The sequence below is a fragment of the Myiozetetes cayanensis genome, unplaced genomic scaffold (genome assembly GCF_022539395.1).
Source record: "Myiozetetes cayanensis isolate MyiCay16 unplaced genomic scaffold, myiCay2020 scf1, whole genome shotgun sequence".
Classification (NCBI taxonomy): domain Eukaryota; kingdom Metazoa; phylum Chordata; class Aves; order Passeriformes; family Tyrannidae; genus Myiozetetes; species Myiozetetes cayanensis.
Window position 1 is genome coordinate 95,042,439 of NW_026086604.1, and position 23,258 is coordinate 95,065,696.

A 23,258-nucleotide genomic window follows, 5' to 3' on the forward strand; every position below is an offset into this window, starting at 1 on the left:
TATGCTTTCTGTCTTTTTTGCTACATTGTCCCTTAACACTTACGGCTAGGTACTGAATCATTGCAGTGTTCAGAAAAACAACTGCTTTAATCTGACTTCTATTCCTTTCTGACTGCAGAGCACACTAGTTCTCCCTTCCATTTCAGATAGTATCTGGGTGTAAAGTCCTTCTAAATTCCCCTCTGTTTTCAAAATTATTCCTGCCAAAGCTGCAGCTGTTTTGATGGTAAAGCATGATGTTTTGCACAGATAATCCTTGGCCTTTTCAAAACCTTTAATAATGATTAATTCTCCTGCATTATATTTTCACAACAGTAATGATGTAGAAGACATTTGGTTGCATTATCAGAGAACTAGGTCTGACACATCAGAATAAAGCATCTACAGGCAAATTTTCTGATGAAAGAAATCTGTAGTGGATTAATCTAAATTTAGACTTCTCAGACAAATATCAGGAGAAAACACCTACACAGTTAATCAGCTTTTCTGATTAGCACACACTAATTTTAGTTAAAAAAAAAATGTCCTTTGGCAGGAGAAAAGTAATTGTTTTCATTGAAACTTAAATAGCATATTATCAGAGTATCAGGTACAGAGTAGAACCCTATTTATAAACTTGTACAATTATTTGGGAGTAATTTTGATGATCTCTTTTGTTTCATTAAGGCAAAATAGTTTATCTTCTGTTTTTCTCTGTATAGATGATAGAAACACAGACGAAGTTTGTAGGAAATTACTTCTCTTTATACAGTTTCCCTAGAGTTAGTGCAAACTTGATATGTGTTCCATCTGTTTTCTCAGTCAACAATATTTATATTTATTCCAGGTTCCTCTATAGATTCAGTACCTTATAGGATCAAATATAATATTAGAAAAATAAAGAAATATGAAACATCAGAATATCGCAGCTTAAAATTTTATAGTGAAAATTTGTCTTATAGAGTAAATAAAATATGATTAATATGCTATGTATAAACGATGTAGAATGTATAGAATGTAAACCAGTCATTCCCCTATTTTAATCTGTCTTCTGTCACTTCTTTTTTCTTAAACACTGGGTAAGTGATTCACCTTCTCCATGCTTTACCATTAAATGCCTTACTCCTAAAACCATTATGATAATGTTTACTGTACCAATTACCTAGCATTTTGGGGATCTGACAGTACTTATATAGTTAATAAAAATTCCACAAATAAAAGAAAACAAAAAAAAAAGGCACAAAATTCTGTGCTATCGTAAAGAGCAGATGCAATCTTGGAATGACCTAAAGTCAGAAGTATAAATCTTCTTAGTGTAAGAGTTTTAATTCAGGCATGTCTCATACCTTATCTTTTAAAGGTTTCTTTTTAACACAATAGCCTAGCATGTCAACATATAGAACATCTATTACCACACAGACCAAAAAAAAATTGTGCAATGTGTCAGGACACATGGTCTTTGAATCTGTGTGATGTTTTGTCAGTATTAACAATCCAGCATTATCTTCAAACTCTCTTTAATAAGCAGTAGATAATTGCAAACTGAATTTGATTGCAAACTGAATTAATGGAATGTATATATTTCCTTCAAACAAAATTAACTTTATTTATTTATTTATTTATATGGATAAAACTGCACATTCCACCCCGTGTGTGTATAGGATTTTGGTCTAGTTGGGTGGACAATTTGATGGGTAAAACGCCATTGGGATGATCACATTCAGAGCATAGCAGTTTATGGTTGTACTCTACTTGGTAATAAGTGGAGCACCACAGGTATTTATCCTGAATCCTGTCCTGTCAGACAGTTTTATCAACAACCTGGAGAGGGGCATGTAGTATACTCATGTGAAGTGACTCCAGTTTTTGGGAGAATAGCTGTCAGGATGACTAATTAGAGGATTCTGGATAGGCTGACAGAATTGGCCAACAGGAATCTTATGAAATACAGCATGCATGAATGCAAAGTCCAGGCCCTGAGAATAAAGAACTGCCTGCAGTAACACAGACTGGGGAGTGACCAGCTCTGCAAAAATAGCCCTGGGACTCTAGGGGTTAAGGCAGACAGACAGTACTTTTGGGCCTCCTGAGATCCCTTCCAACCTGAATTGTATGATAATGGTGAATAAATGCAGAAATAGTCTGTCTTTTTTTCATAATGCAATTTTGGACAATGCTGTATCTTTTCCCTTGAAACACAGTTTTTCAATCTCAGATTCTTACAATTTGAGGTATTTGTTCAGCATTATGCTCACTGTTTTATTAAAGGTGATATACCTCGAGTATCCTAACATATTTTATTGATGCTGACTAATACTTAAACTGGTTTATGATGTATCTAAGTAACTCAGGTTCATAATACAAATCTATTATTGATATTATATTATACTTACACGGACTGAAACCAAACAGAAACCAGAATGTATTTGCAGTTCGTACATTTTTTATTTCTGCTATAATTGCTGTATTCTCATGTGTCACAGCCCAAATGAAGTTGATTCACTTATAACTATCTCAACTTTTAATTCATGGTCACACATACAGGGGAAATGTCTCTACATATGTGAATGGGAAGGAAGGTATTTAGATACATGGTTTCTGTTGTGCCAAGGCTACAGTAGCCTCTCTCTGTGAGTACTTTGCTGCCTACTGGAAGCTATGCTTTTGATGTTGGTGATAGCCATGAAGTGAACAGCTCTCCTTCACAATTGGTATTTTCATCCGAAAATCAGGTGTTTGCTTGCTCTCTTTGACCTTAAGTCAAATTCAACCTTGATAAACCTGAGCCCCCTCCTTTTAAAGAACATAGGATTGTCCCCACTTTAAATCTGATTGTTTCTTGGAGTTCTTGACCCTTGAAGTCACTGGAAAAATTCTAGTGGTCTGGAAGATATATCCTGGATCCAGTATGTAATAAGTACTCCAGACACTCCTAGTGAGAGGGGAAAGGAAGGAAAGCAGCTTTACCTGAAAGCAGAGTAGATCAGTATGACTGGAACAAGTCTGACAGACTTACCCTTCCTGTCTCACATTCTGTTACAATCTTCATAGCAGCAAGAACTTCACACATTTAGAAGCATGATAGATGGAATCATGGTAAAAATGGAGATAAGCAGGGCTCTATTTCACCAGATATTTTTGTTCTCTACTGCTCTTTCTGAGAAATTCAGTATTTTTAATGAGTCCAGATAATTAAAACTACCCTGGCATGGCATTTAACATGACTATTATAACAGAAGACACAAATACCACTCCAAAATTCTATGCTATCACTGTACATTCTCTTGGGTCACAATTTGGAACTGGTAATTTGTGAGGCAAAAGTTGCTTTGGGTATTTTTCCCATGAGAGCAAGATCAAATGTCATCCTAATTTACTATTTGCATCATGAGTAGACATGCTAATAAACTTTCTAAGAGTTTTAACTATAGTGAGAAATAATGTATAGTAATAATAATTTCGTATTTATTATCCCCAAAGCTACAATTACAATTAAAACACATCTACACAATAATAACTGCATAACAGTTATTACACAACAGTAACTACAACTTCGTAATTTGCAATACAGGCTAAATTTCCATATCCCATATTCACCTCTCATTATAGACTACTAAAAAATATCTACCCCACTTTAAAATGTTTTAAAATATTTGTCTATAAATATATTTTTTTCTTCCTTAGTGTTTTCCAGGGTGCCTGACAATACAAATTCGTACCATTTTGTGTATTTTTATTGTGATCTTAATATACTCCGTGGCTCAAGGATGTGTGGTGAGTATTTAAATCAAGCATCACTTAACTTAGTGTTCTGTTTAAAGAACAACCATTAAACACATAGATAAATGCAATCATTAAAGCAATCATTGTTTGCATTGATAAATGCAACCATAGTCTGGTCTGGTGAATTCCTATTCTCTTTATTATTCATACTTGAAGAGCATGCTTCTTCAAAATTAAACCCCTCTGCTGTAATTTCAACTTTACCTGACAAGGTGTTGAAGTAGGAATGGCAAAGCAATTGTCAAGTTACACAGATCATACCTAGTCAAAACCTACAGAAATGTGTTTATCAAAACTTAGTATCATATAGTCTGCCGATGTCTTGTACTTTATGGGAAAACAATTTTTAAATGTTCAACTTGCTTGCTAGTTCATTGGCTAATATTTTGTGACAGACAAGGCATGCTGTCAAAACAAGATTATGTGGCAACTTATAAAACATATTTCTGTGTAAAAACAAGGGGCTATTTTTAGTCCAGACAGATCAGAAAAGATGAAGAGATCTTAAAATATAAACAGTAACTGTGCTACTTACATGATCCATTCACATCTAATATCTAGAAAGCTTCTGTTGTATGAAGTGACCTTGCTTAATAGTTCTGAAAACTGAACTTCCTTTACTGTAGACTAGCAGCTAGTTCTACATGGTGGACTTGAATTCAAATTTAAACTTCCACCTAAGTATTTGTCATTCAGTTGCCTTGCCAAATACCAAACACTCAATTTCAGCATTTTGGCTGCTAATGCTAATGGATTAAACATGTTAGGTACTCAAAGGAAAGAATCCACACAAAAAATAGCACACTAAACACAACTGGAAGTGCTAAGAAGGCAGATGTGTCAAATCATGCCTCTCTATGGGGATTAAACAATGTATTCTGACCATTAAGAAGGCATGAACAATTCTCAGTGCTAACTGAGATACCGAGCCCCTTATTTTGTATTTTGTGTATTTGCTTATTCCTGGACCTGCCCTCAGAACTTATACCCAGCTTATCCACATGAACTGAATGGGCAGCGGATCCCTTCTCTGTGAATTCCAGTGTCCTGAGAGAAACCAAGAATTACTGATGTTGAGACATTTCTGGGAATTCCTGAACATCATCTGTGTTAATTAACACGCAGCCCTAACAGAACACAGGCATATATGTGGTTCTTAGTGCACACATGAGCCCAAAATGCATAGAGCTGTGCAGTGCCTCCAGGCTAGTTTCTCAGCAAGTTCTGTGTATCTGACTTTGGGATTAAGATTAATGTTATGACAGATGAAATCTTTGTGAATCAGCCTCCTTAGATCTGACACTTACTTTGACCGAAAGAAACAAGCACCATCATTACCGCTTAAAGATGGTGAAAATGAGAAACAGACATCGTAAGCCCTAAAGCAATGTTGAACAACAGTGGAAGAAGTTAGATTAGAATTCAGAAGTTCTGACCTCCAACAAGGCAGTGATCCTTCAGTTAGGACTTAAAATAGGTCACAAATACAACTTTATCCTTTCCTTAACAAAAATAACCTGTAACCTAAAGAGAAATGCTTCATCCGTAGAAATTATTAGTTCATGCAAAGAATTCTCATCTGCCAGAGGAGCTAGGTGTTGAGGTTTCACTGTTGGTTGTACAGCAGACGGTGTTTTCCTGGGTGGATTGCAGATCACTGATGAGCCCTCATGCTTGTGTATGTTTTTGGATGAGTTTAGTATGAGGAGCATTTTTAAGGATATTGAACACAATCACATTGAAGGCATTTTTCACTCTTTCATTTCACAGTGTTAGCCATTATGAGTTCAAATCATATTTATTATGTTTATCTTTTTAAATTACTACAACTCCCTGTAAAATACATTGCTTAATCACCCTTCAGGTTGCCAGTTACTTTACAGCATGGTATAAAATTTCATTGTCAGTGCTTAGGATGAAAGAGAAGCTTAAGTATAGGGCAGGGCATATGTGGCAGTGCCTGTTAAAATCAATTCCACACTACCATCCCACTCTCCCCACTTATACTAACTCTTATCCTTTTCCTTCGTTAGGGGTGAAGGTTGGACTGCAGTTAAAACTGGAGCTCTAGGGACTTGCACTATTTGCCAGAAATTCCTCTCTTCCTTGGGTAACAGCTCTGAGATGTGTACATGACATTGCCTTTAGAAAAAACAGGTTAAATTTCCCAAAATTTCCCATAAGAAATGCACTAAACCAATTTTTTTATTTCCAGTCTAGGAAGGAAATGGAACTCCTTGGAAAACTGAAATGAGAGGGATAATTAAGGATGAGTCCTTGTATTTGAACCATATGTGACAGCAGAAGTAGCTCTGAGGTGGAGAAAAGATATTATTCGTGTTTAGTTTTTCACTCGATTAAAATATGCTTTATTTTGTATTTAAGTAACTAAAACTGATATGACTTACATAGTCAATAAACCAAACTCATTTATTTTTGTGCTCTGTGCAAGATCCTTCTTCACCTGCATGGCCATGTTAAATGTTAACTGAAGTTCCTTAATTTTGCAGGAATATGCTGGTGTGAGAATCTCTTGATTTTGAGCACTGAGAAAGAAACTATTCAGCTAAGCCCAGACTTCAGCTGTTTGCCCTTACTGGCATCTAATGAACAAATTTTGTCTCTCGCTTAAAACTCCGTGAAGCATTGCAGGAAAAGGAGATTTTAATACAACATTGAGTTGGGTGGGAACTCCACAGCCATATTTTCCCAATTAGAAATGAACCACAGTCAGCCTCCATAGCAATTGCATTTCTGTTTATTTAACTTTCTCCCTTTCTTGCCTCTTCTGTCTTTTCTAGGTTGGCTGCATGCCTTGGGTTTGGAATACCAATTCCAGCAGCTCAATAGTTATAATTTCTCCTGGTGGAACAAATAAAACAATGAATGAACTTCCATGTGACACAGCCCACTATGCTTTCCTTTCCTGTGTAGTGGGGACTCTCACCTTGGCAATATTTCTACGAGTATCTTCCTTGCCAAAAATGATTCTCCTGCTTTTTGTTACCATTTTGTACATAGTTATTCTGGAACTCAGTGGTTACAGAAAAGCATTGGGGTACGTATCTTGCAAAGTTAAAGCAATTGAGTAATTCTCTAAAGGTAGTCATGACATTGATAGTTATCTGTGAATTGTCCTCTAGTATTCAGTGCTGCTTAGGGCTATAGAACCAGTGGAGCATAAGAAATACTTTACTATCCTCTCCCCAGCAATTGTAGGATCTAGTAACATCTATCAACAGGAGACCAGCTTTTGGGAGCTAGCATTCTGTTGTTTTATGGTAACATATTTCAGCTGAACACACTGCAGTCTAACTATAATATGAAATAGGAAACAGCTAAAAACTTCACTTCCATATTTCAGCAGCCCCCAAAGAATTCCAATTTCATTTAAGCTTTTGAGCTTTTCAGTGTTTATATGTTTCCTAATTAAAAGCATGCACACACATTACAATAATGCATAGGATTATAAAATCCTCAAGAAGTTGCATGTTTGTGTGATCAGTGGTTGGATTTACTGTCACCCATCACCCTGTCCAGATAAGCCTCTTCAGAAAAGGCTAGTGATTAGGGACGTTCTAAACCAAAAATGATATTAAAAATATGATATTAAAAAAAGATATTAAAAATATGAGTTGTTAGGTATTGGAAAACCTGGAATAACCCATTTACTTTCTTGTTTTTAAGGGGTGGCTCCTTTTACATGCGTGGCTATGAACCAATACTAGCTATTCTGCTTTTTTCTTGTGCTTTGGCACTGCATTCAAGACAAGTGGACTTGAAACTGCGTCTGGACTACCTCTGGGCTGTGCAGGTGAGTCACAGGACTTTATAGTATCCATTCACACAAAATGATGTCTGACTGTTTGATTTGGCTTGCAAATACTTTCAGGACAAATTAGTTGGACTAAGACTCTTTAAAAATCTTTCATGTCTGTTGGGGTTCACAGAGAAAAGTTATTTTAGAGCCTTCTTTCCACAGATCTATAAAATACCTTTTTTCCTGGAGAAGTGAGGTTTTTGTTTGTTTGAAGTTGTTGCAGTACATCATCAATCATGTAATATATTTATATCTAAGGTGCATTAGGAATGGACTGTTAGCAATATAAATGTGAGATGACAGAAATTAAATCCAAGGAGGATTTTTATCTTTTATTGCAAAAAGGAGTGAAAATAAGTCAGTATTCAGGTAAACTGAAAAGAAGCAGATAAAACTGATAAAAGAAAATATTTATACCTGTATCATGCAATGAAACTATGGAACTCCTTCCCAGATGAAGATCAGAAATTTATTTAGATACCAAGTGCATGCACTGCTTTTGAAAATACATTTCCTAACTATCATAATCACACCAAAACCTGTAGAAATTATATTAGTCATAACACAGGCATCAAGATATGTGTACCGCCTGTCACACCTCTCAGCAGTCCAATTCCCACCTCCAAAGTGTTTCACACTGGCCCCTGAAGGAAGGAGAAGGTTCAATATATGTTTGGTTTGGTGGAATTTGGAAGTTGCCCTTATGGTAAATCTTACACTCCTGTAGTTCACAGAGGTCACATTCTCTTCTCATCTACACCCTGTTAACTGTGTTGTCAAGAGGACTGTAGAAATCATCACAGCACCTGCTTTTACACATAACATCAAGACTGGAACACATGGGTTAGTGAAACACATCCCTGACTCCACTGTGTTATCTAAAATGAAGAACTCAGGAATTACTTAACTCTATTATCTTCTACTTATAAAGTTTTTCTACCTAACAGTTAAGCTTTGTTGGGATTTCTTGTTTGTCTTGGTGTCCAAAACTATGTTCACTTCCTTTTTGACTTAAGATTATCTTGTTCTATAATTTCCATGGACTCTGCACTGTTTAACTGAGTCTTCAGTGTGAAATCACTTAATCTAATTTTTGTCCTGCGACCGACAGTATTGATAGATGCTGTGTCTGTCAGCCTCAGAAGATTGTTTTGGACAAACTGATACTAGTTTCTGCTTGCTGTGCTGACAAATACAGTTTTCAGAAAAAGGTGGCTAGATTTTGAAATTCAGTGGAGCACATGTCTAGCTGTATACTGTGGTGGAAGTATGTGAGTGCTATATGATCCATGAATACAAGACCTTCTGTATGTTATTCCTAGCCCTGAAATAGAGTGGCAGTAGGAATATATGGGGTTTGCTATACTGTGGCCTTTCAGGAGGTCAAGAGGGACTTCCAGCATCTTAAATGCTTTTCATCATTCCAGCTATTTGCATTGCATGGCAAACTGTGCATCCTTAATGGAGGTACTGCTTCAAGTTCTTAGTTTTAAGTTAGCTTTTAACTCACGATCAATTAGTTTTAAAAATTTAGTACAGGAATTTTATGGGATGCTTGTCTAATGAAAGACCAGAACTGGACAATAGTAAAGGAAGAAATATGAACTTTTTCTGTTTTCTTGAGGACAGGTTGTACAGACATACCTAGCCATCTACCATTATTGTTAAAAACATTGTGCGCTTTTTCCAAGAGACTATTAGGAAAGATAAGACATGAAATTTCGAGTGGCATCTTCAGGTACCACTTCAAAAAGTGGTTTTCATCTGAGATCAAATGCCATTTTTAGATCTTTTCAATTGCAAATCAGGTTCTTATGTGGTACCACCTTGTCTGGGAAATTTGCATGATAATATTGAGAAAGGAAAAAAAAATCAGTTTAAGTAGAATATTCAGAATTTAGAGATCAACATAACTACCATTCTTTGAAATCAGTATCCTGGATAGGTTCCAGGCCTCTTAGACGATCTGGACATTTACCTTTCTTCTTCTAAATTCCAAGAGGAAGATCTATTCCCTGTACAGTAAGTAATGGTGGATAACATGTAAGAAAGGTTCTTCTGGTTTCCTCTCTATATATTGATTGTGATGATATTGAGTCCAAGGGCTAATTAATATAACATACAGAAGTACTGTCCATGATGGATGTTACAGAAGTTTTATGGTGTTTATCTATTCACATATTCACTATCTATTTTCTTAAAAAAAAAAAAAAAACACACAACAAAAAAAAACCAAAGCAAAACACAAAACACCAAAAAAACACAAACCAAAACTTTGTACTTACTAGGTTCTTTTGCACAGTAAAAATCTGAATATTAAAGGCTCTGGGAACACTGTTGACTGGAAATATCTGTATGTTAAAACTGCCTTTGAATAGTTAACAAACTCCAATCTAGTAATTGTTTAACAACCTTTAAGAGGAGACAAAAAACCCCTACATTCTCGAGTGACCAGTTTTCTCTAGCTTCTGGACTGCAGGAGCCCTGTGTGTGGTTAAAAGCAGCCTTGGTCATGTTTCTCTAGCCATGGTACTACTTACCATTTAAACATGTTGGCTTAACTTGGTTATATTTTTGGTAACAGAAGTTTTAGAAAGACCACTGACTTACTGCACAGGGCCTGTGGAGATTTTCTGTTTTACAGAGTAAGTGTGCTAGTTCTTTGTGCAAACACTGAATTGCATGAACCATATGCTAAGCCTAGATTCACATCTCCCAGTAGCCAGCCCCTGCCGTGTGAAGATGTGCACAAGTCTTCACATGTCATTTTAGGAGGCTTTTCAGTTGTTGGCTTACAACTGGGAGAATTTCAGACTCAAGGGCTATTCTGGAAGCTGTAAGCACTTTGTTTGGATACTTTTAGTAACATTCATTGTGGGGCTAAATTTGTAAAAATATTCTCAGATGAATAAAAGCGTTTGCGGCATAAGCAACAATAAAGAAGATTTCATAGATAATTTCTTTTACTTCATGGTGCACAATAAATAGTCTAGTATGAACTAATTATATTTTAAACACTGAAAGTGTCCTGAAATTAATACCATTATTAGTAAGAATATATAGATAGATTCTCAGTGGTCTCTGCTAAGATCTGAGAAAAACATACCCATAGACTTTTTTTTTCTACCACATCAGGAAAAGAAGTGTTTTGAAGAAGAGCAGATTTCAAACAAGAAAAACTGGTTAAGAAAAATTATACAGTTTCAAGATAAGTTAATCTAATTTCCATGCATCTGAGTTGCATAACCAGAACAGAGATAATACAGTATGTATTTACATAATTTATGTACATCATGTGGAAAAAATAATTTTTTTTAATTGATAAGTTGTCAAAACATTTATATTTGTACTTACTGTTCACATGACAGTGGTATAGGTTCTTGTTGATTTTGCTAGGGTTTTTTACTCTCCCAAATTTAACCTTTCTGAATATCACAGTATTTCCAGAAAATATTTGTTGTTTGTTTTGTTGATTTTTTAACAGGCAGTGGGAGGATAATTTCATTTTCTGCATAGCATTGTTGAGTAACTCTGTGTGTCTCATATGACAACAACTATGAATAGCAAATATAGGAACATTTTCCTTACCTGTTACTGATATTTACATTTGATGATGCAAATTATTTAGCAAAACTGGGAGAAAAAAAAAGAATGGACAAATAAATACAACTAATAAAGTTATGAAGGTCTAAAACTGCCAAAGGATGGAGTTGTTCACTCACCCAGGACTAGTCAGGGGAGGAAAATAAGTATAATACAATGATATGACTAATTGATGCATTCTTCAGGGAATACTAGAATACAATTCCACTGGCTTTTCTAGTCCACTACACTTGTAAGAAATACAAATTTTACAGTCTGCAGGCAAGACTTGCCACACGTGCTAGCACTTCCTCTCAAAAACCTGGCCCTACAGAAGCAGTGTGATGAGTCTCTTCCCTGTGGCTTTAGTGCCACCTTCAGGTACAAAAAATGAGGTCTCTGAGGCAGCAGTGCCTGGCTTCTTTTTAGCTAAATCTTGAAACTGTATTTTCATGTAATAACTGTTCAGTCAGTGACATTGCTGCAGCATGTTTAGGCTTAAACAGCCAGCTGATACAACTGCTCAGACACTTCCCAAACAAAAAATGTGTCATCAGTTACCAGCATTATAAAAATGGTGGGATGCTATGTAGTGGGGATGGATGGGGATATGCATCAATCCAAGGAGAGTGATTTTGCCACGGTTGCTGATTCAAAAGCAGAATATCTTCCTTTATTTATCTCCCTTGGTTTCCAGCTGCTATGTAGCTTATCAGCTAAGAAGTACCATCAAGTTTCCTCCTCTGCAACGGTTTCAACAGAGCCTGGCTGTGGTGTCTTCACTCCACGCTCCATTTAGTCCCTCTTTGTATTGTGTGAGGGAAGTTGGATTTGCTGATCATATTCCATCCAGGGACTAGCAACTATATTTCTCCCTATAATTTCGGAACTGATATCTTTAATTTTACCCCCAGGCTTTTTCCCACAGTCAGCTATGTCCCAATCTATGTCAACTGAACCTTCTCAAAGTCAAAATTGTAGTTAACAGTTTTGCATCCAAAGAGGGGAGGAGATGCTTGCTAGGTGTGTTGGAGATATGGCATTCTACCATTAGTAATGGTGATGCTTTTCCCTGCTCTTAGAGGATTTTGCCAGCCCTTCAGACATGACTCTGATAGTTTGATTTGCACCATCAGCTCTTCACTCAAGAGCTCAGTTCTCCACTTCTTAGTCATTGCTTAGGCTTCCTCTGAAACCTTTGTTGTCATTTTTCAATCATGTCTTCCAAAATGCCAACTTCAGCTCACAACTGGACAAGGCAGAAGAATCTGGTCACACATTTCCAGATCAGAAATGAACAGCAGCTGCCATTGAGAGAGCAACATCACTATCCATACAATATATCAAATTGATTACTCCACTTACTTACCCCTACTTGATTCCTTTGACTAGTCCAGAAATCCCTATGCCCTGACTTGAAGGACTTGTTCTTTAGGCTGGTATTCTGCCCTGGTATTCTGCCCCATATGTTATTGGTAGCTTAAATGAGAATATTACTATTCCTAGGAATAAAGTAACAAAAAAGCTCTCTTTCAAAAAATAGAGAAATGGATAAACAAGCACCAAATGGAGTTTTTATTCAGAGCATCAGTTCAGTTTTGAAACACCTTTACTGTTGTCAGAGTAAGATTTCCTATATTCCAGTATGGAGCATAAATAGAGTTGCAAGCTCGGTTTGGATTTTCAGCAGAAGAATTTTTTTATTTTTTTATTTTTACTATTAGAACATTTAAATTGCAACAGACTAAATGCCACAGGCCATTTCACATGTTTATAGAAAATAATAAGTCAGAGACAGAATTATGCCACTGAAACAGGGGAATGATATTTTAAGAAAAGAGCATGTGAAATTTAAACAGCAAAAGAAGTGTCAGGAAAACAGCTCACAAACAGGAAATATATACTTGCTTAGAATAAAAGCTTCAGGAGTATTTCTTGCAGAAATTCATTGCTATTTAATGTTTACTGATATTTCATGGCTGAAATAAATTCCGTTTCTTATTACACAACTTAGAGTAGGAGATGAGAATTTATTTCAAAAGCAGAAAATTCCTGAAGAGTTTATCAGTTCTCTTTTCACATTCTTTCTATTTGTAAAGAAATTTAGAAATACAGAAGTAAACTGCAAAGTAAAGTGGACTGTGTAATTTGAATAAATAGGCTTTTTCCCAAGTTCTGCCATGGAAAGTAAAACACTAGCTTCCTGAAAAAAAAATCACACAAAAATAATATTGGTAGATTATACAAAGGCAAGAGGTTTTCTCCTACTCAGACAGGAATGGATAGTGAAAAATGTATGTGGACTTTGTAATAGATCAGGATACCAAATTCCAGATACAGACAGGACATCAACAAAGATTAGAACAGGTTCTTCAGTGGTTTGTGTGATTGTGGTTTCTCAACAATGCCTGAGAATTTGGCCTTCCAGTCTTCCACTGATTGTAATTAGATAACCAAAATCATATTAGGATGACAGTAGCAGATTTATGTTACTGTTCTGTGAGCGTGACTGAGGAGCAAAGAATAAGATACAATTTCTGTGAGCTTAATTATATGACACTGATCAAGGATTTTCTAATTGAAATCAGAATGCAGAGCCAGAAGTCACTCTAAGAACAAGGAGAAAATTCCAGAGAAGTAATTTTGCTGATGAGTACATGAAGGACTAGGCTAGAATTTGCAAACTTAGGAGTCCCAAATGAGATTTCTAGATATTCAGTATTTTTCCAATAAGAGGTCTGAGTTTTAGAATTGTTTCCTAATGTAGGACTCCCACTAACTCCTGTTAGTCGAGGCATTTGTAATAAGATACCAGTATCTTGGGTTAGGAACCTCAGCTGTGTTAACTCTTAAGCACTCTTTCTGAATGCTGTCATTTACACCAACAATTGAATTTCTGTTGTGAAGGAACTTTATATGTTTTCATGACAAACACCAGCATAATTAAAACCATCTCTAGAAATGCTAATTATTTTTATATACTTTTTTTAATTGGATATCATTCTTAAGGATGCTCAATTTTAAATCATTTTCTCTGTTGAAGTTACTATCTAGCCAGCTCTCTGTCCATTTTACTGCATAATGACATAGGTTTGCTTTAAACACTGGTGATTCTACAGGCTTCTCCTTTTTGAAAGGTGGATCAAATACTGCTGTCACTGTATCAGACTACCCAGAAAGGAATTGGCCTCCAAGGCCCACTGAAGTGGGACTGTTCTGGCTTCTTAATCTGTAAAAATATCGAGGTTATATTTAAAAATAATGGAGAACTACAGGACATACTGATACATTTAGCTGATCAAATCCTTGAAGTAGTCCAGAGCTTAAATTACAAAGAACTTGATGGGATTTTGCCTAATGTAGAAGTGTGGTACAGAAGAAATATTCACGCTACATTATTTTGCTCTACATTACTTTGCTCAGTTGAATTTCAAAGGATGAATTAGTAGAAGCTGTTTGATAGGTTCAGCTAAATTTTTGCTATTTGGAAAAATTTTTCTTTTCCTCTATCCCCACAGGCAGAAGAAGAGAGAGATGATATGGAGAGAGTCAAGCTGGATAACAAAAGAATTCTCTTCAACCTGTTGCCAGCACATGTTGCACAGCACTTTCTTATGTCTAATCCAAGAAATATGGTAAACCAAGATAAAATTTAAATACATGTTGTATGCATGTGGCCCTGTGTGGCTTGGGTCACCTTTCAGTTGTATGTTTTCAAGAAAGGCTTGGACTTTTAAAATTTTACTCATATTTAAATACTTTCATAAAAACTTGTGTTCAAGAATTAGTTTGAGATAATTTCTTTTGCTTTATGGTCCTCATTCTCTAAAAAATTTTAATAAAAATCAGTATAAGGGCATGTTGTTATTTAATATCAGTGTAACCAAGTGTTTGCATGTCAATCACTTTTTTTCAATCAGTTTGGGATATTGGGATTTATCTCACAGTATTGTATGAACTCAGTTTGGTTCTGAATGGTAAAGCATATGATATTCCAGATACTACTGTATTAACCAATCTAGTTCTGGAAAACATGCTTTACCAAAACATGCATTACCAAAACCATCCATTTAAAGTTAAAAATGAAGAGTTATACGTACTCAAGGAAGACACAGTAGCTTTTAACATAAAAAGCTTCAGTGACTAAATAAATTGGTTCAGGAAGCCCTTACCAGAATCCTTCTGGTAATTTGAAAACCTGTAGCACTGGAGTTGTCGTAATATCCATGATACTACTCTTGAGAATTTTGATCAATGTATTGGAATCCCAGAAAAGTGGTTTTGCTTTCTTTGAGCCCTCTAAATTTTTAAGCAGAAACCTTAGCATACAGAGCAGCATTATATTACGTAGGACTCCACAACTCAGGGAAAGATGTGAAGGATCAAGGCTGATTTTGTGCTACAATATAGAATTGCTCCTCATGCTATTTTGCTTATAAAACAAAATTGAGCAAATATGATTGTATTTCTCATACAATAGAAGTTCTACGACTGTTAAGACTTTCTCCAAATTTTTACTCACTACTTCCATGTCTAAACAGAAAAAAAAAAAAAAGAAAAAAAAAGCTAAGTAGTTTCAAATGTGTTTAATACCTTAGGTGTTCATTTTATTTTGTGGTTTTGAATGGAGACATCTTTCAACATTATTTTAAGAAGACTAACTTTCTCTCAAGAAAAAATTATGGCCTTTGTCCTAGCTGTTGTTTAGCAGTATTGTAATAATGATGCTTATTTTAGATTAATCTTTTAAAATAAAAATTATATTTGCTCCTGAACTGCAGGACCTTTATTACCAGTCATATTCACAAGTAGGAGTGATGTTTGCTTCCATCCCAAACTTCAACGATTTCTACATCGAATTGGATGGCAATAATATGGGAGTGGAATGTTTACGCCTGTTAAATGAAATTATTGCTGATTTTGATGAGGTAAGTTCTAACCACTTTGTCTTTTGACCATATGAGTTCTACCAAATTACTATCAACAGAGATTGTCTGTAGTAATTCATCATATCTTGAACTGTTTAATAAAAGAGTAGTGTAAACTTCCTATTTAATCATAATTGATGTTCACTGGGCTTCTCCAAGGTGGCCAGTTTGTACTTTTAGGTACATGAGTCTGACCTCAAATTCCGCTAATACAGAAAGAGTATCAAATGGCAGGTTTTTTCAATGACCTCAAGGTGGGCAAGCCTCAACTTAACCAAAATAATATGGTTTAATGAACTTGCACATATTATCTGATAACTATGGTTTCTTGTCTAAAATATTATGTAATATTTAACAGTTTTATGTTTTAAACAAAGCTTATGGACAAAGAATATTATAAGGACATAGAAAAGATCAAGACAATTGGAAGTACATATATGGCAGCTGTGGGACTCGTACCTACTTCAGGAACTAAGGTAAGAAGATTTTACTCAACAGTCCTTCGTGAAGGCCTGTTTCCTTTCCCTTCAATCTCCAGAGGAGTGTCATAAACATAACTAATTCTATGTGATTGTAGATAACTTAAATGACTTCTTTGCAACATTTTAAATTTTAAATTCAAAGAAAAGCTGTAGCCTCAAAAGAAAAACTGCCAGAGTTGCTCATATGGTTTCACTTGCAATTTCATTCTCTGCAGTTCTGGATTCTCTGCAAATCAATGTATAAAAGCCTCTAAGTCAGAGTGGTAGTTTTAGATGACCTAAGATGCAGGGAAAGGGAGACTCTAGATGTAATGAATTGGTGCAAAACTAGCAGAAGAATATTAAAATGTGGTTTTTACATATTTTTTTTTAATTTGGAAATCTAGATGTAACCTATAATTAAAAGAAATGGCCTTTCCCAGCCCCTATCATGGACAGTTACTTTGTGTTAGGCAGTGTTTCTCTTTACCCTGCTCCCTTCAAATAAACTGTTCTTTGTCTCTGCTGTTAGCATTCTTTTTGCCCTTTTAATTACTCAGCAATAAAAAATGTCAAAGTCATTTCAAGCACCCTAGTTCTGTGACACAGTTCTTTTGTATCTTCATTACTACCCTGAGTGTATTTCTCACCTTAAGTTATTGTCTTGGGACAGAAATTTCCTAGATTTGCAAGCAGGATCTAGAAAGTCAGAAAACTGTGTGGGCAGTATATTGAATATATTGTATACAGAGTACCATGCATATTAATAATTGTAGTAACAAAACTAAATTATTAAAATGTTATAAAATTAATAATATAAGAATATAATGAAAATTAAAACAATCTATTCACCATGTCTACTCAGAGTTTTCAGACAGCTCTCAGCTCTCCCTTGTTCTGATACGCATGTACGTACGTTGTAGACATATGTTATATACACCTATATATACAGTTTAACATTGAAAAATAACGTCAGATTAAAGGGTAAAAACAAAAAAGGGCAGAAGATGTCCTGTGAATTATTATCCCTGCTAAGTAAATAAAAAACAAGACCACACTCAAATCAACTGTTAGAATCATGTTGGAATATATCACATGCAACTAATTTTCTGGTCTGCAGGGTATTTGCAGCCAATGCTTTCCTTTGTATCATTCCTAGAAATCTACATATTACAAAAAAGGTATTTTGAAAAGTCTGTTTATCCTGAAATGTTTGACTCATGGGTCCTGAGACAGGCAAAAAACATTGAACCTTAGAATTTTTTTCAGTGTGTGATCTCGGGCAAACAGGCAATATGTCTGCTATAAATGCTCTTTGAACTATAATGCTCAAAACAAGTGTGCTATTGGGTAACTTTGGCAGCATATGTTCCAAAATCTAGACATGTTTGTCTCTTGTATTTTATAGCTGTTAAGTGAAGGGTCAGCTGAGTTAACCCATTACTGAAGATATTGCTCTGAGCTTATGATAGTAATGCATTTGAAATCACTGCAGAAAGGCTTACCTTTCTCTTAAATCTTGGGGCAAATTTTAATCTTTTCTGCACATGTAGAATTTACTCAACATTCTATATTCCAGAAAAAAAAATCTTGCATTAAACAATTAATATTTTTACTTCAACTTGGGATTTCAGCTCTTTTTGTTCTCTTCCAACTGCTTATGTGGTGCAATTGAATAGAAATTATTCACATCCTCTTGGCAGTTTCCCAATAGGACTTCAGCATGCAGTTATGTATTAGAAGTCTGATAATGCTGGCTAGCCTGTCATGCATAGCTGATCACTTCCAGCCATCACACAGTCCCTGGGCTGCCCTACAGAGTAATATGTGTCCATGGGGAGCCCTAAGAGACTCAAGTGCTTCTAGTGTGCCCTCTGTCAGGAGCATCCCAGCTTCAACAGAAAATCTGGCACAGCCTCTGATTGTGAGCAACTCATTTCATACTAGGATTTGGACATAAGCAGAAAAGAGTGGATCAGGTTAATTGTGCTCTTAACTGAAGATATTTACACATGTAAGAGCCCAGTACCCTGATGAAGTTAAATATTTAAATCCCATATTTTAGAGGACTGTTGTTTCTGCAGCTTGGCTTCAGCAGACGAATAAAGTAAATGCACATTACCTCTATCAGAGTGGCTTTGCTGTGATGCTCTGGGCAGTCTTTCCAGTAACTATTCCTCTGATATTTAAATGCCCATCAGGGCAACACACAAACCAAACTCTTTGTAGATCTTTCACACAGTATAAAATCATTGTGTATGTATTTCACCAGGATCCTGACTTCACCAGGGTCCTAACTTTGTAGTGTTCTTCAGTGCAGGTTCAAAAGAGTTTGCCAGTAAACCTATTGAGATGTATCTGTGACCTGCAACACATCTACTATTTGTCACAAGTCCTCTCTCCTGCGACCCTGAAGGGCATTGCAGGAAAACACAGCATTCATCAAACAGCAAAGAAACAGAAGGATAAGGAGTATAAAGAAGATTAGAAATTGAATAAAACTATGCATGACTCCTTCCCTCCTCCAGACATTCAATATTTTTTCCTTCTCTGTTGGAACGGTAGCCATCAGCTCTTTAAGCTTAATTCTTGTTCTTCCTTTTTCTTGGTGATGCTGGAAAAGAGCAGAGCTAGCTAGTTGACACTGTAAGAAGCTGAGTTCCAGACATCCAGGCAGGTAAATAAAAAGATTTTTTTTTTTCCAAGATTGGGACTGGCCCAAGGATGATTTTATAATTTTTTGTTAGCACTGATTTTTTGTGAATTTCCCAGTCACATGGAACAACCCTTTCAAACTGAGCAGAATAAAGCAAATAGCAACTGGTTTCTCAGGTTTGTCAGCCACTGTCAAGCACTGCATTTATAAAATCTCGCTATGATGGCAAAAACTCAGCAAGCTTTCATCTCATGCCAGCTTCCACAGTCCCATTGTGCAACACCCTACTGAATCTGCCACTGACCCTGTATTTCTTTCACCATATCCTACCTTTAGCCCACTTTTACTTTGCAAATCTGTTCAAAAATTCATATTTCTTATTCAAATAAGAGCAGAACATAAGAGCAATCATACTGAGTCAAATCAAAGGCTTATTGTAGTAACCTGTCTTTAACTAACCATAGGTAGATCCAGGAGGAAGGGCATGAGTTACAGGACAAATTCACAAACCTCTCTTTTCTACTTGCTAATGATATGCTGTTTAAGAAATTCTGGAGTTAATGTCTTTTTATTACTTTGTAGCAAATATTTCTTTCATGAGTTTGAGTAATTATGTTAGATTCTTGTGAAGTTTTGGAATCACAATATCCTCTGACCATGAGCTCTACAGTTTAATAAATTAGCCTGAAGTTGTAAAAATTATTTTCTTATGTTTGGGGTTTTAGTTAAAAATTGATACTTTGCATTTCATTTGATCCCTTCTGAATCTTTTGCTATAGTTCATTTAGATACGTTTTATAACAAATCTCTTCAGCTTGCTTGGAAAGGAAAGAACATAGGGGTGTTCTGTGTCTCACAGGATTAAATGTAACAGAAATTTTATCAATGGGAACAGCATGAACCCCATGGAGTTGGGAGCTAGCAAAAGCCCCAAAGGGAGAAGAGGGCAGAAACTGTAGTTATTAATAATCACCAGGCAAAGTAGTTTTGTAAGAAAGCAGGTTATATTCCCTGCCACACTCACAACAAACATCTGCAGCTCTCTAGCAACAGAACCACTTTACCATGGGAACTTTGCTTTCCATTCTTCCCAGAAATCAAAAAGAAAGAGAGAAGAAAAAAACAACAACCAGCACTCAAGAAAAGAATGCATGTGCTTTAGCTACCATTAAAAGTTTCTTTTCACACACAGGAAAATTGGTTAGATTCTTTTCCTAAGCCATCTGTCCTGTTTCTTATTGGTTTTCACTTTGGTATTTCACCTGCCTCTCAGTATCATACAAATCTAATGTGCAATACTATTTTGTTTCTAGGCTAAAAAATCAATTTATTCCCATCTGAGTACACTGGCAGATTTTGCAATAGAGATGTTTGACGTTCTTGATGAAATCAACTATCAGTCCTACAATGATTTTGTCCTGCGCGTTGGTAAGTCACGTTTCTACAATTATCACACAAGCAGAACATTGTTTTTTGTTGGCTTCCCCTGTGCTGTCAGCAAAGGATTACCTGTCCTGCCCTCACGATTAAAGCTGAAAATTCTCCTTTAGTGAGAAAGTCACCTTCACATAGAAGGTCAGCAGGATGGATGGTATGCATTAGTATTAAGGAACTACAATTGTGTCCAATTCCAGTGTGTTTACTTAATCTAGGCACCCCTAAAAGGAAACTGCACAACTAATTTAATGCAAAATTATGAGTGTACCCAGTCTTGTGGCTTACGCTGCTTTGCATTGCTAAACTGCTGAAAACTGCATCTTACTCTACTTAGCTATTAAGTTGCAGCTGCAAAAGCTTTGTTGGCATTAAAAGTGTGATGGGAGCTTTTTGTCCACAGATGCCTTAACCAGTCCTGTTTTCTCCAACAAATCAAATCCTCTGGTCTTCACAACACAACCCTTCCCATGCAATCCTTTACACGTTATTACATGTCTTACCACTCAGAGTCCTTTCTCACAATCTTCTTAGAGATCAGGTTCCCCTCTTCCCCTTCTTCCCTGCATTCTGCTCCTCTCCAGTGTTCTCATTTCATTGAATATTCTAAAACAGATACTTTTCTCCAGCTTCTTTCTTCATATATTTTCATGGCTGAATTGTGAGAATAGGCTGGACAAGGGAAAAACAAAAGTTGCTAGCAGTGGAATATTGAGAAAGACCCAAGACATCAAAGGCAGCAATAGGAGAGTTACACATATTTATACATCCTAATAATTATAAACCCCAAATTCTCTTTGAACTCTGTTATAACTGGTCTTTCCAGGTTAACAAAGGATCAAATGTCTAACCCCCATTCTTCTGCATAACTTGTCTGGGAAAGCCCTCACATTGAATCTTATGCAGGGTTTAGTATTTGCAGCTCTTCAGGGCACTCAGAAGGAACATATACTCTTTTATCTTCCAAACAAGGTGTCAGATTTACTCAGAAATGTAGAATCAAGCTCTGCAGTTTCCCAAAAAAAGATGCTTGAGCCATTTCCAATCCTTTTGTCTTTTTCCTGATCTGAGTTGTCTATTACTAACAGCCAGTGTGACACGCTTCCCTTACCCCAATCCTTGTGTCTTCCGGACCATTATTTCTGTTCCACTTAGAAAACCTCCACTAGAGGACTTTATAAATGCAACTGCAGTGGAAGTTGTAGGGATCAATTAAAGAACTTTAACAGTTTGTCTTGTCTACAGCTAAACTCTGGACTACAACTACTTTTCTTCTTTAAATAAACAAAATCCACCAAAGAATCAAATTTTTATGTTGTCTATCATATTGAGTGTCTAATAAGATATCTCAAGGAATACCTTTGTTTTGTTTATAAACCCTTTGCAAATACAGAAGTCCAGTTGGCATTAAATTCAGCATAGAATCATAGAATACGAGTTGGATGTGTCCCATCAGGATCATCAAGTCCAAATCCTGGACCTGCACAGGACACCTCAAGAATCCCACCATGTGTCTGAGAATGTTGCCCAAAAGCTTCTTGAAAACAAACAGGTTTAGTGCTGTGACCACTGCCTTGGGGAGCCTGCTCCAGCGCTCAACCACCCTTTGGGTGAAATACCTTTTCTTGATATGTAACCTTAACCTCTCCTGACTCTTCTGACAGCTTCATGCTGTTACATAGATTATGTCCTATGACCAGAAAAATTCAAAGGCACTTGTGTTGAGTCTGTTTTGTAGGATTCATGTTTCACTTGGATAATATGCTGTAGTGTTTGAAACCAAACTCATTGTTTAATTTTAGGTATTAATGTTGGGCCGGTAGTAGCAGGAGTCATTGGAGCCAGAAGACCACAGTATGATATCTGGGGGAACACTGTAAATGTTGCCAGCCGGATGGATAGTACTGGAGTACAGGGAAAAATTCAGGTGAGTGCATTCTAAGACAATTTTGCAAACAGGAAGTTTGCATATGCAAAACTTGCATATTTGCAAGTTTTACATATGGTCACATTTTTTGAGACCACTTAGAAAACACAGCCTCACTTGACCTTCTTCTTATGAAAAGGGCAAGACTTTCCAGATGACTCAAGCATCAGAGATATAGTTGTTTTCCATCTTATACACTTCACTCCTTGGAGACAATGAAATCCTTAAATAAATCATTTCCCATTAGAAGAAAGTTCTCTGCTTCATTGCACACAGTTGGAGGCAGGCCTGGGAATCCTGACACTGCCAGTCCTTGTACTGAAGAAATTTTGCCTGAATAAGACCTACAAGGAAAGGATCTATGTCTGTTTGCATCTTACTGCATTTTATGTAGCTTTAAAAATTCCTTTGATACTTTGGGTTGAAGAGGCAATGCAGACAGAGAACACTGTTGTTCTACTAGGGCTTGGCTAGAAGCTGTGGTGTACCTCTCAAAAGCTCCATGAACTCTTGCAGTCTTTTATCCAAAATAACCTGTCTTATCTCCTGGGATCAAAAGGTCTTCTACAGTAAATTAACGTCACTGAAACTCATTGAGCTTACAATTTGGTTATACATTTCTGTTGGACGGAGCCTAATCTGGCTGTGTAATTATTCGGCTCAAGACCAGAAGTTCTGCTTCTCAGAT

At 36.2% G+C, this 23,258-nt stretch overlaps 1 protein-coding gene across 2 annotated transcripts in view; it reads left to right on the top strand.

The window, feature by feature from the left end:
* Window positions 1-23,258, top strand: part of ADCY1 (adenylate cyclase 1) — a 154,032-nt gene that overhangs the window by 119,948 nt on the left and 10,826 nt on the right. Inside the window, exons 12-19 of one of the 2 annotated variants that reach the window (XM_050310435.1) lie at window positions 3,664-3,753; window positions 6,564-6,820; window positions 7,450-7,576; window positions 14,683-14,799; window positions 15,946-16,092; window positions 16,470-16,568; window positions 20,523-20,637; window positions 22,446-22,570. In XM_050310435.1, coding sequence (XP_050166392.1) covers window positions 3,664-3,753; window positions 6,564-6,820; window positions 7,450-7,576; window positions 14,683-14,799; window positions 15,946-16,092; window positions 16,470-16,568; window positions 20,523-20,637; window positions 22,446-22,570 — 1,077 coding nt within the window. Of the gene's footprint in view, window positions 1-3,663; window positions 3,754-6,563; window positions 6,821-7,449; window positions 7,577-14,682; window positions 14,800-15,945; window positions 16,093-16,450; window positions 16,569-20,522; window positions 20,638-22,445; window positions 22,571-23,258 lie in introns of those variants that run through there. The other variant, XR_007628302.1, reaches the window with a different exon arrangement.